This window comes from Notothenia rossii, assembly GCF_949606895.1.
Source record: "Notothenia rossii genome assembly, chromosome: 10".
In the NCBI taxonomy this organism is placed as follows: domain Eukaryota; kingdom Metazoa; phylum Chordata; class Actinopteri; order Perciformes; family Nototheniidae; genus Notothenia; species Notothenia rossii.
Genome location: NC_136908.1, coordinates 21,290,985 through 21,303,601, shown reverse-complemented (window position 1 = coordinate 21,303,601; position 12,617 = coordinate 21,290,985). Strand labels below are relative to the sequence as shown.

General features: G+C 39.6%; 2 protein-coding genes across 2 annotated transcripts; both read left to right on the top strand.

The window, feature by feature from the left end:
• The first annotated feature begins 12 nt into the window (after nt 1-12).
• lsm10 (LSM10, U7 small nuclear RNA associated) lies at nt 13-2,363 on the top strand. The gene is made up of 2 exons (XM_079655774.1): nt 13-169; nt 1,116-2,363. The coding sequence occupies exons 1-2, from the start codon at nt 28-30 to the stop codon at nt 1,571-1,573; spliced, it is 600 nt and encodes a 199-aa protein (XP_079511900.1). The 5' UTR covers nt 13-27; the 3' UTR covers nt 1,574-2,363.
• Nucleotides 2,364-4,542: 2,179 nt separating this feature from the next.
• On the top strand, nt 4,543-11,629 carry eva1bb (eva-1 homolog Bb (C. elegans)). The gene is made up of 3 exons (XM_079655489.1): nt 4,543-5,030; nt 9,112-9,240; nt 10,174-11,629. Exons 2-3 carry the CDS (start codon nt 9,174-9,176, stop codon nt 10,602-10,604), a joined length of 498 nt encoding a protein of 165 aa, XP_079511615.1. The 5' UTR covers nt 4,543-5,030; nt 9,112-9,173; the 3' UTR covers nt 10,605-11,629.
• Nucleotides 11,630-12,617: the final 988 nt, after the last annotated feature.

The following is a 12,617-nucleotide window of genomic DNA, read 5'->3' as shown; positions in this document are numbered from 1 at the left end:
GCCGCCTGCAGGGGGCGATGTTGTTTTATGTTGACGCACATCTGCGACGTACATTTAAACGTCATCACGCTGCGCTTCCTGCCTTGGACGTGTTGCAGGGAAATCTCAACTTGTTTTCATGTTTGTCAACGGGGTTTTTTCACGCAAAATAAGGATTTAACAAGTCCAGGTAAATCTAACAAACAAACTCGTATTATAACATATAACATGTACTCTGAGGAAGCTCTGTCGTACTTGTTCATGTCACTGCTAACACCAGTTAATTCTCACATTTCAATTATTTTTCTGTCAATAAATATGTCTTCCTATATTGAGTAAAGACCATTACATTGAGGAATATGTTGTACAGCGGTATGTGGTATTAAGATAGTTTTCTAAGAATTCATATTTTCCAAAAAGGCTGGTTTTTAGCCAGTAAATGGTGTATCAATAACGAGAGTGCATGTGTTTAGAGCTATGTCAATTTCTGCCATGTGTTTGGAAACCTAATTTAACACATGTATTCATTTCATATTTAAGAGTAATAATATCTTACCTTTTTTCTGTCCTGAAGCCCCACAATAAGCCTATTTGTGTTCCAGTTATTGTGCATGTCTGCTGATTGAATCTTAATCAGTGCTTTATTAAATGAAGGTGTGTTGGCAGTGCTAGCATCAATTACATCAAAGTGGTTAGTTTAGGAGAATAGAATATTAATTGTAACGTCTAACTTTCCAATTCCTGGCCTGTATTCAAATGTATATTAATACTTAACAGAAAGTCTACAAGTGGAGGCTGTGTCCAAGCTTTAGTTGGAAAAAGTAGGAGTAGGAAAAATACAACTGCAGTTTTTCAGCTCTAAAAATAAATTGTTTTTATCACACTTGTTCCAAATGTCCCAGTGTTTGATTATCTTCACTTAAGAAGACACTTTTTTTATTTCATTAGTTTTCAGGATCAGTTGTAAGAGTTATCTGTACAGCATGGTAAAGTGGGTTAGTTTACAGTGACAGCAACAGTGACACCTAACAAATCATACATACTGTAGGCAAACAGCAATAGAACATGTTACTTAAAAATATGCAATTCACAGTTTTACAACTAATTTGTTTGTCTAATCTTCTTCTTGTCTGTAGGTGTCCCTGGACTCTGCAGGTCCTCTTCTTCAGCATCCATGGAGTCAGAGAGGAGTGACGACTCACCGCCCTCGGGCTCTGCACCTGTAGCTGAAGTCTTCAACTCCATCAGGGAGCGCTCCATCGCAGAGAACAGCATGGTTGTCCTGCTGCAGGGCCTGCAGGGCGAGGTGACCACGGTGGAGCTGAGGAACGAGAGCTCGGCGCGGGGCCGCGTGGTCAACGTGGACGCCTTCATGAACGTACGTCTGGACGATGTGACGTACAAAGACAGGCGGGGTAAATCCAGCCAGCTGAAGGACATGTTTATCACAGGTAGGAACATCCGCTATGTCCACATCCCAGACCACGTGGACATAATGAAGACCATCGAGGGCCATCTGGCCAAGATCCACCGCGTGCGCAACTTTGGCAGTAAGGGAGGAGGCAGAAAAGAGTACGCCAAGAAAGCAAAATAACGCCTAAACTTTTGAGTTACGCAAGACTATTTTAAAAACACATGGAGGCAACATACAACAACAACAACAACAATAATAATGTTAAGACAAGTATCACAATCCAGCAGTTTTCCACCTGAAGATGAAATAAATGATTGCAGGGACAAGAGCAAGAAATAAATCAGTTTTGGATTCTTTTACTTTTTTTCTTCTAAAACCTTGTTTGATATGTCCCTCTTTGTTTGAGCTTCTCACACTTAATGAGTATACTAAAGGCCACCACCTGTAATGATGGGTTTCATACAGGATGAAAAATATCAGTAAATCATGAATGACACTGGATTTATTTTTCGAGGACTGCAGCCATGATAGATAATTGATTTTTTTTTGCTTTTTCTACAAAATGTCAAAAACTGTGAAAGTGATTGTTATGATTATCCTGAGCCCAGTGATGTCTTCTAATATCCTGTTGTATCCAAACAACACACACACATATTCAGTTTACACTGACAGGAAAGCTTTGACAAGATTATTTTGGGGTATTTTTGCTTTTAAAAATGACATCAACATTTAAAGTTGTACATGAATTTTGTTTAAATGGATGAATCAATGGAATATGAAGATTGCGCCTCTTAACACAACATATGTATTTTTATGAACCACTGGATTAGCTAATGAGTTGAATATTATCTCTGTTGGGACTTGGGGTTGTAACTGACACAAATGGTTTTATTTACAGCATTTTGAAAAAGTAAGAACATTTTCGTAGCACAGACAGAAATAATGAATAAAGATGTTTGTGATGAACTCATTTGCCCATGCCAACGTTTTCTCTGTTTCAGCACATGACTCGTTCATTAAAATGAAATTGAAATGTTTTCATAATTACTATGCACACAAGTGAGACTATCAAATCCAGTTGATGAAAATATAATAAATATGAGTAAGTTTACAAAGGCTTAACAACAGACCTCCTTTTGTTTTTTGGAAAAACATCAAACTAACAAAATATTTAGAAAAATAAAACATTCAATAAACAGTCGAATAAAAAAACATAAATACATGTAAAATAGGGCTTCACATCTCTACACCACAATTGTATAGTCAGTTAGTTTTGCTGTGTGTTGATAGTGTATAAAGAGAAGGGATCTTTGCATTAGTTGCTACTTCATGAACAAAATGTGGTTTTGAGCAGAAAAACAACTATTTGGCTAATTGTGTGATGTAGATGTATTGCTGTTTTTAGATGAAATCCTAACTGTAAACACTTGTTAGCGTTTTGCTCCTGAGCCCCACAGAGCCCATCTGTCTGTCTGTGAAGAGACTTAATAACTGCCCACATGCAGGAAAACATTAGTCACCATCAATGCCAGTCTGGTGGAGGGAAAAACAAGCAGGCATGTTTCCAGAGCCTCCGCCTCACACACATCTCTGCTGCCGGCACCAGGGAGCTGTCACTGTGAGCCGGGATGCCACTCTGTTCAGCCAATGGAAACGTGCAGAGCGGAGTGAAAGGAAGAGAGTGTTTCACTTTGGAAACTGCCGTCCCAGTGTTCTCCCGATGCACATATACGATAGGGAATTTGAGGAATTTGCAAAGGGGTATGTTATTCCTACACTGCCAGGAAGAGGACAGGCCTGACATAACACAGGCAGATAACCCTGCCCTTGTAGATAGATGGGATTGGCAAGCAAATACTACATTATATTAAGAAATGTACACACAGGAATGTCCCTCAGCGGTTGGATCATTGTTTTAGCTGTGGCCCCTGTGTGTTTTTAGGGACATATTTTTCCCTAAATGCTTTAAGAACTGACATTGGGAGCATGTGAATGACAGCAGCCCACATAATGACTGCTTACTGCTCTGCTAAAAACACGACCGAGTGCCACATCAACACTCACTAAACTCAGAATAGCACTTTACTGAGGCGCAACCGCACAAACAATTCTTTAACAAGACGCAGCCGATTGTCACTGACTGCAACGGTGGTCAAAGAAGTACTCAAGTAAAATGTCCAATACAGCAAGGAAAAAATACTCCGGCTTACTACGGGTTTTACATGTTACAGTATTTCTTCACTGCTACTTTTACTCAAGAAAGACGGGTATTCCTTCCACTACTTCTTGTTCTTTTTGTAACATTAGCATGAAATGGAAATGGTCCTTTCAAAATGGTGCCCTTTGTTCAGTACAGGAGTAAATGTACTTAAAGGACACATTCCCAACCTTTGATGTGGATGTCCAATCACTGTGGTAAATGATGTCAATTGAAGCAATACATTCCTCAATGGGTGTTATGCTGACTGAGACAGTTGAGTCTCCTGCTGCAAAATCTGTTTTCATCTTGGATCCAGAGCTTTCATACAACATGACAGAGACATAGTTGGAAGAGGAAGAGCAAACTGCCACCTGGATTTCTAGTCTCTGCATCAACACTTATTCTTCTTGCTTGTATTGCAAACTAGTCACATTTCTAAACGCAAAAATGGCATAACAAAATAGACATGGATACATTTGACAGTGTTTTGGCTGACTGATATTCAGCCGCAGTCATTCAAGCCAGAGTATACGGTCGAGATGAGACCTCTGGGTGTCAAAAGCTCATCCTGGTTCATAGGCACTGCCGGTTTCTCAAGCATAAGTACTCAGCTTCAGTAAACCACGCACAAAGGAATGTATTGCTTATATTGCCGAAATGAACCATTAACACTGACTGGACATCTACATAAGAAAGGTCTAACTTTCCCCTTGTATTACTGCACCTGCTGGCTCCACTGTTTGCTTAGTAAACTCAGTTAAAGACACAAACTGCACTGCTGAGGTCTTTCTCCCCCCCCTCACTTGACGCTTAGATAAAAATACAAAGAGCTCAATTAATCCACAAACCCCTGAAGGCACCGCGGCCCTGTGCCCATGTCAGCCGATTCCTGCAGCTATTTCCTGTCCCACCCTCCTGGCTTAACAGTGAACAGACCTCACTGTGGTGCGTTCGTGGCCAGCAGAGGAAAGATCACCTCCCTCTGGTCAGTAGTGTGGCTCAAATCTGCACAGAGGCAGAACAACTCCAGTAAAAAGGTTTTTTTCTATAAAAGTGAGGACTCTATAGAGTGGTTTATCTGCTTTTGGTGGATTTTATTTTACAGACAGATGCCATTGGCACATACTTGTGTTTCACTTATCTCTCAGGAAGAGGAAACACCTCCTTCTCAACACATGTGAGGAGTGTTTCTGGCTGGTCCTCCTCCAAAGGATGGCAGGGAGTGGATCATAGTGGAGAGCTGCTCCCTGTGAAGCAGCTACATCAGCTTCTGTCACAAACACTGAGTGACCAACATCCTCTCACTGCTCCATCCAAATGATGGGATTGTATCTACGTGTTGGCTGACAGACCAGGTCAACATTGGATCTAAGTTCTTTCTTTTCCCATTGGAATCTTGTGTTCAAGTCAAGCAGACAGCTTCCATCCAGGACCAAGGTGAGTGATAACTTCAGATGTTTATCTTTTAATCTTAAAATACTTCAAATGTAGGCCTATGTACAAATCAAATTATTATTGCTCATTCTGTCTCAAAAGTTCCCAAATATACTGCAGTGACTTTGCTTTCAGGCAATAAACAAGGCAACACAGTAGTTTATTAGTAGGGCCTGCACCATGTTCTTTACAATACCACAGACCATAAAACATTTATAGGTCCAGTAGCTACAAAGAAGAAAAAACCCATCTTTTTTTATGCATTTAAATACCTTTTTAAAGACCCTTTCATTCACTTTCTACTGTGCTAATGAAAGTATGTTTGACTGTCTGAGACAGTAGACTCTTTGTGGACTACTGTAAAACAACAATTCTCATATTCAATGGTTTCAGATTTCATCTTTTGATTTAAATAGGATTATCTAAGCAGGAAGTGTGGGAGGGTTGAATGGGAGTGCATTTTATAGGGTTACATAAACAGCTTCAGCTGCCGGGCTTTGCATGTGAAGTTATTGGACTGGAAGTCTTAGGCGTTAAATCTGTCAGCTCGAGATTGCGGCTGCTGTGTAAAATGGACATTTGTCTCCCTCTGGTATTTGTGCTTCAAGTTCGGGCAGACTACACCACAAACTGTCCGCTTCATGCTGTGAGGGAAGCTCTGTGGAGCTCCGTATAAAAACACTTGTATTTTAGTGTAAATGTGCCAACAGAGAAGAGTTTGAAAGTGCAACGAGGAAATACTAATCTTTTTAAAAATAATAATAATCTGCTTTCTTAAAACAAGAGGAACATGGTGCAGTCAGATTACATTATATTACATTACATGTTAGATGCTTTTATCCAAAGCATCTTACATACTCAGTACTGTGCACAATCCCCACAGGAGCAATTTGGGGTGAAGTGTCTTGCCCAGGGACACAACGACATGCTGACTGCAATGGGGTTTGAACCTGTGCTCCCCTGATCCCAACACCAATGCACCAACCCACTGCGCCACAGCCTTCCAGATCCCTCCAGAACTCTTTCCAAAATAAATCAACTTGTTGTTTCAAGAAAAGAGAGTCGGCGCTTAAAATACATCCAATATGCACTAAAATCAAAACTTAATTTTAGAACCAGACCAGGAGATTCAGATTTGAATATGAATATTCCTTCACCACTAGTAGACTGTTCCACTTTTCCTAGCGAGATTAAGATGGGAAATCAATACCATTTCGAGATCTAAGTCAGCCAGTAGCTAGTTAGCCTAGCTTAGCATAAAGAATAAAAAGAGGGGGATAAAGTTACCCTGGCTCCTTCCAAAGGCAACACAAACCTCCTAAAGATCACTGATTAACATCCATTTATCTTGTTTGCTTAATCAGTACAAACCAAAGACAACATTTTGCTGATTCACTTTTTGCTGATATATTTGTTGGTCCATTGCCTGGCACGACATATTTGGGCACATAACTCCTTAACTGCTTTCAAAATAAACAAACTAGATAGAAAGTTTAGTCGGAGAGCTTGCAGGTGGTTTAGTGTTTTCCAGAAATTATGCTTAAGCTAAGCTAACAGTGTGCTAACTCCTGTAAAGACTCAAATTACAGAAAATCGGACTTGATAAGAAGATTATATCTGCAGTGTGACAAATGTTTGATCTGGTCGTTGGGCATGTAGAAGTGCTGGGTGTAAAGGCCAGAAAACAATGTTTGACTTTGCACAAGCGGAAACTTAATTGCCCACTTAAGTTGTTAAGGTCTGGGGGCCACAAATTGAGGGTGCAGATGGAGTCATGCTTCTTCTGTCTGGGAGTTAAATGACAAACAGAGGGCAACGCTGGTTGAAACCCACCAGTTCCCATGAGTCAGCGGCCAACATAGAGACCACGGATGTAATTGCAGTCCTTAAAAATATTCAAAAGAAAGCCTTTGAGAGTGCACAGGGACTGCCAAGAGTCACCGGGATAAAGATCAGGGCGGGAGAGCCCCCCGAGTGGCAGCGATTGCAGCAGGGCATGATTTTGTTTTCTCCCCGGAGAGAAAGCACCAGAAAGAAAAACATTCGGCTCCCACGCACATTGTTGTTTTAATGACAGGGAATGTGAGGGGGTGGGAATATCAGTCATCATGTTTACATCAATCTTTATATTTTCTGTGGGACCATCTGTGACATTTAACCTCAAATAAATCTCAGTGTCTATCCCTCTCAAATGATTGATCGTTGAAAAGGAAAAGAAAGAAAAAGAAAGAAAAAACGTTTTAGTATTTTTTAAGTATAACTGTTTTTACTATAATTTGAATTGCAGTTAATGCATTTTCTGTTAGATACATTCTTTTTTTTACAAGTAGGAGACTTTAGTGTTAGAGCATATAAAGTTAGGAAACTTGGAATCCTATTAACATTTTGGATTTTAACAAACAATAAAATGCAACAGGTGTTAGCTTTCGCATGTAGCCCATTATTTAGTTTCAGTTTTACCCCTCAAAGGGAAAATGGCACTACTAATCTGAGTAACCAAAGCCATGTTACTGTTTCTATTCAGCAGCTTGGCTCCAGGAATGGCAATGGTCAATACTACTAATGGAGACAACTACCCTACATATCCTGTAGCCAAGGAGGGATTGGGCCTTCACTGACAAAATGTCACTCAAAAAGACACACAGAAACCAGGAAGAGACTCAACTGATAACAAAGAAACTCAAAGTGACTACGGAAAAACTCAAAATTCCAACAAAGACAATGAAAACAACCATAACAATAAAAACAACTGCACCACAAAGAGAAAAAAGTAAACTACAAAGAGACAAAACATTCTTCCAAAGTCACTCAGAATATTTTTAAACAATTACAAAGCAACATAAGGAGACATTTCATTACTAAAAAGACAATGAAAATTACTACAATTCAACTCAACAACTGAAAATGAACAAAAAAAGACATAGCATGAAGCGCCTTACCAACTATACAGACTTTGTGTCTTGCTCTTTGGTAGGAGAGCTGGTGGAGCATTTTGCATGTCTGAAGGCACATTCTGTTATAACCTACACATCCGCGTGAAGACACCATACTTTCAATAGGTCCTGTAGGTATAGCTGCTATAGCATGCTAACATGCTAACACGTTTAACTCAGATGTTTGACCTAGTAAACATTACACCTCCATAAAATCAACTGAAAGCATTGTCATCATGATGGTTCTTGCTGGTGGTGTAGGCCGACAATAAATCAACATACTTAACCTTTAAATGCCAACAGGAAACAGACAATTCGTATCTAATCGTGAGTTTCAAATGCCACTACTATTTAAATCTCACAAATGGACATTGAGATTTATTTTACATATTTTCTTTGTTTTTCTTTGTTTTTTTAGATGTCCTTTGGGCTGTTTCACCACCATCCACAATTAGTTTTAATTATGTGCAGCTGTGGGCAGCCCCTCTGCTTCCTTTTTGCACTGCATTGTTGGAAAATAGTGGAACACAACAAAATAAGCATTTTTGTATACAAGTTAATTTGTATGTGCTGTCAGTGTGAACACTCTCCAAAACCCTTCTTGAAAGTATGAAACATTGAGTTGTGAACTGCTTTTGGATACTGTATTTGATCATCCATTCCATAATTATAGATACTTTGGAGATAGAATTCATTAAAAGTGCTTCAGCATCATTAGAAAAAGAGACAAGACATATCAGAATAAATGCAAAATAAACCAGAACAATCACATGTTTTTTTGCGATAACATATTGTTAATAGCTCGGAGTATCCAAGTCATGTGACTTGTTTTCTGTGGGAAAAAAAAGACCAAAAAAACTCGACTCGACTCCGGAAAAGAGCCTCCTCAGGCACTGATGACATAAATATAAACATCCCCATCAGACACAGAGGGCCTCATGTTTCTGTGCTCACCGCAGGCTGAGTGTAAAACACTTACGAGGAACACAATGTCCTCTCTGCTGACCTCTGACCTCTGCTGTAGATCACAGAGGTAATGAGAGGGGAAAGCCTTTAAATGAGTTCAGGCTTCCTTAGTGGGTTTAAAAGCGACATCATTTTATAATGTGATAAATACTCACTGTCTCCTTTTCCTGTGGTCTGTGGTATAGGTGTTGGAGTTCAGTGTGTAATAGGAAGTCCTGATGAAGATTTGAAGCCTCTGTGAAGCAGGATGGAGCCCATTAAGAGAGACATGGAGCTGCTCAGCAACAGCATGGCCACCTACGCTCACATCAAAGGTAAAACATGTCCCTGTGGTTCTCAACCCAGGGTTCGAGGCTCAATCAATGTGTCATGGCATGAATCTTTGGGGTCATTTGAAATATACAGGAAAAAATAACGTAATTGTGCCAGTCTTTTTAGAATATAGTTTCCAATATTTCTATGACCTTTTTGATGCAACGGAAGTTGAAATGGCTGCTTGTAATCGGGAATATTTCTGGAATATACTGTTATTAACAATGTGAACAGCTTATATTTGTATTTTTGGAAAAAGAGCAAAAACATGATTTTGTGCATGTAAAAGTATTCAATTTGCATAACACCAAACACACCTACATTATCACCATAAGAGGCGGCAAAGAGATCAAAATCGAGATTATAACGTTGGGGCTCACTACTTTAAAGGTCACCTATTATGCAAAATCCACTTTTCATTTATTTTCTACATCAACATGTGTCCCCTCTGTGTAAAGAGATTCTGAAAGTTTCAGGGAAAAAGATTCCCTCACTTTTTGTCCTGATCCATTTATATAAAAACCTCTCTGAAAATGAGCTGATCAGATTTTGGCCACTTTATGATGTCATAACGATTTTTTGGCTTGTGTAACCATTAGCCAATCACCAACCAAGGTAACCTTTGTCACCCCCCTTATCACCTGAATCTCCTCCTAGAGCACCTTTGTGTTCTTTTTAACCAAATATCTCTCAGAGGGGCGTGGGGAGTGGCTCCTTATTTTTATCTAAAGTAACAGACAGAGAATCAGCACTTTTGAAACAGGGCTGAAACAGAGGGGATTATGGGATGCTACAAAGCAAGATCTGTTTGGTATTTCAAGACAAACACTTCAGAGACATGTTTGTATATATCTGAGACCTATAATATATTGATGAAAAACAGTATAATAGGGGACCTTTAATAAATGCTCTTGTGTTCCTCTCTTCTCTCACAGCCAATCCGGAGAGCTTCGCCCTGTACTTCATGATGGGCGTGTGTCTGGGCCTCCTCATGGCGCTGTGCCTCCTGGTGTCCGCCATCGCCTGCAGGACCCGCCGCCACCGCAGGGCTCCCCCCTCCCCAGAGAGGAGGAAGCTGAAGGACTCCAGCGCGGAGGAAGATGAGGACGAGGAGGATGAGGAGGGGGGCGTTGATGAGGAAGATGAGGAGGCGACGCAGATCCCTAAAGTGACCCTGGGGCCCCTGGGTGACAGCAGCTCTAACGGGACTCTGAGGAGCGTCAATGTGTTTGCGTCCGCCGAGGAGCTGGAGAAGGCGCGCCGTCTGGAGGAGAGGGAGCGAATCGTCAGGGAGATCTGGAGGAACGGACAGCCAGACATCCTGGTCACGGGGACGGGGACCATCGGACGGGTGCACTACCACTAACACACACTTTGACTGTGATATGCTCCCTGACTGCAGAAGGCAGAAGAGACTTTTGGATCTGTGTGGCGGGCCATGTTCAAAATGAAAACAAGAGACTGTCTAAAATGGTAGGGGTGGTGAACCTTATATTTGCCCTCCGCAGGGTCATTATTGGTGGAACACTCCTATTCATTGACAACAAATTGATATCTTGTCACAAGAGTCAATATTTTTAACTGAACTTCTAATGTGAACCACAAATATAAATATTGATAAAACGTAATAAGATACAGAGACAGGACTGTTGTATTCTGCTTAAGTGAAACAATTTGAAGTTACATTACAACTACAACAAGTAAAAAAAATACAACTACAAGTAAAAAAATACAAAATAAGGACAACAACAATAAAATAAAAAATATCCTAACTCTTTTCTGCCCTAAAAACATTCGTACAATCCTTAATTAAATAAGACATTATGAAAAAATGAAATAATCATATGAATAGATACAGTAAATAAATGCACTAAAGTCATGATGTCATTCAAAATACAATACTTTATTTAAATGTAATTTAATCTATGGCCTTTTTGAGAAAAAAATAAGAACTTTCCTTTAAATAAAAAAATGCTGGAATGAAATAACAATTCCAATCACTTGATTTATCAAATAAGGTGATATAATGTTGAGCTGAGTTTAATTGCAAACGCTGAATTACTTCACTATTTAAAAAAGGGTTATATATTTTTATTCACATTATTATTATGAGTCTCATTCTGTAATTTAATATTGAAAACATATTTTCTCCATATATTTTGTACTATATCGCCTGTGACAACAGATTTAGTTTGCACCATATTTGGCTTCATCTGTATTCTACCATGTCTTTGCAATGTGAATAATTAAAAGTTGAACCACTTTTACAATCAACAAAAGCACATATATGTATCAATAGATGTAGCAATGTCCATCTGGGATTATTTGAAAGTCAATCATACATTCAATTTCTTTCTGGCGATTGTAAGAAAAAGTAAACACTCAAGATTATTGGTTTTGTCTCCTAGTAAATTGAATATGTTTTTTTTTCTGTACTAATTGATGTGCTAATTGTTTTTGACAAATCCAAAATGCATTTTCAATTCCTAAACAGTTTGATTAGCCTGACTTACAATCCAAAAACCTAAAAATATTGACCTAAATCAAAGATAATAACTTAAATAATGAATCACTTCAATAATAAACATTTTAGCAATTTGAACACAATTTCTTATTCTTATGAGACATTTTCAATCTAGAACACAGTAATTAATTGCAGCCCTGATGTAAAGTGCTTCATAGTGGGCAAATGTTAGCAGAGGATCTTCCCACAGAAAGAGACCCTGCAGTCTTTTTCCCAGCCTTTCATTTGACTTGTGTCTCTGACCCCATCACTTCCTGTGTTCCCCTTTTCCACAATTCCCACCACCCCCCCACTCCTCCCAGCGTCAGCTACAACACTGCAGCTTTCTCTGTGAACACGACTATGAAAGAGCGATTCACCTCAGCCGTTCTGTAGATATTACCAATGCACAGCGATGCCCCCCTGAAGAAGAGTCTATTTTCTGTTGGCTGAAATGGTCCTCCACGGCCTCTGAAAAGGCTCACTGCAGCCGCGTGTGTCACGTGTCGGTAAGTAGCACTGAATGAAATTGTTTTAGGATTTCCAGAGGGACATTTTCAATACTGACTAAAGGACACAACTGATGGTGCCTGATGGTGTGACCAACCTGGGACACATGGCTTATTCAAACTTGTTTAGGCCCCTCCTACTTGTTTGTTGTTCCACTTTGAAGAGATTTGCTCATTAGCTGATGACATGTTTCAAACACCACTGCATTAAACAAGACCATGTCACAGGCTGAAAGCAGAGGACAGTGGTATCTAGATATTTAACTGTAAGTAATAGTCTTGAAGACTTATATTTAAATAAATGCCTGTGATGTCCCTATAGGGGAGTAACACAATGGTGATAGAGCTAATGGTCCACTGATAACAG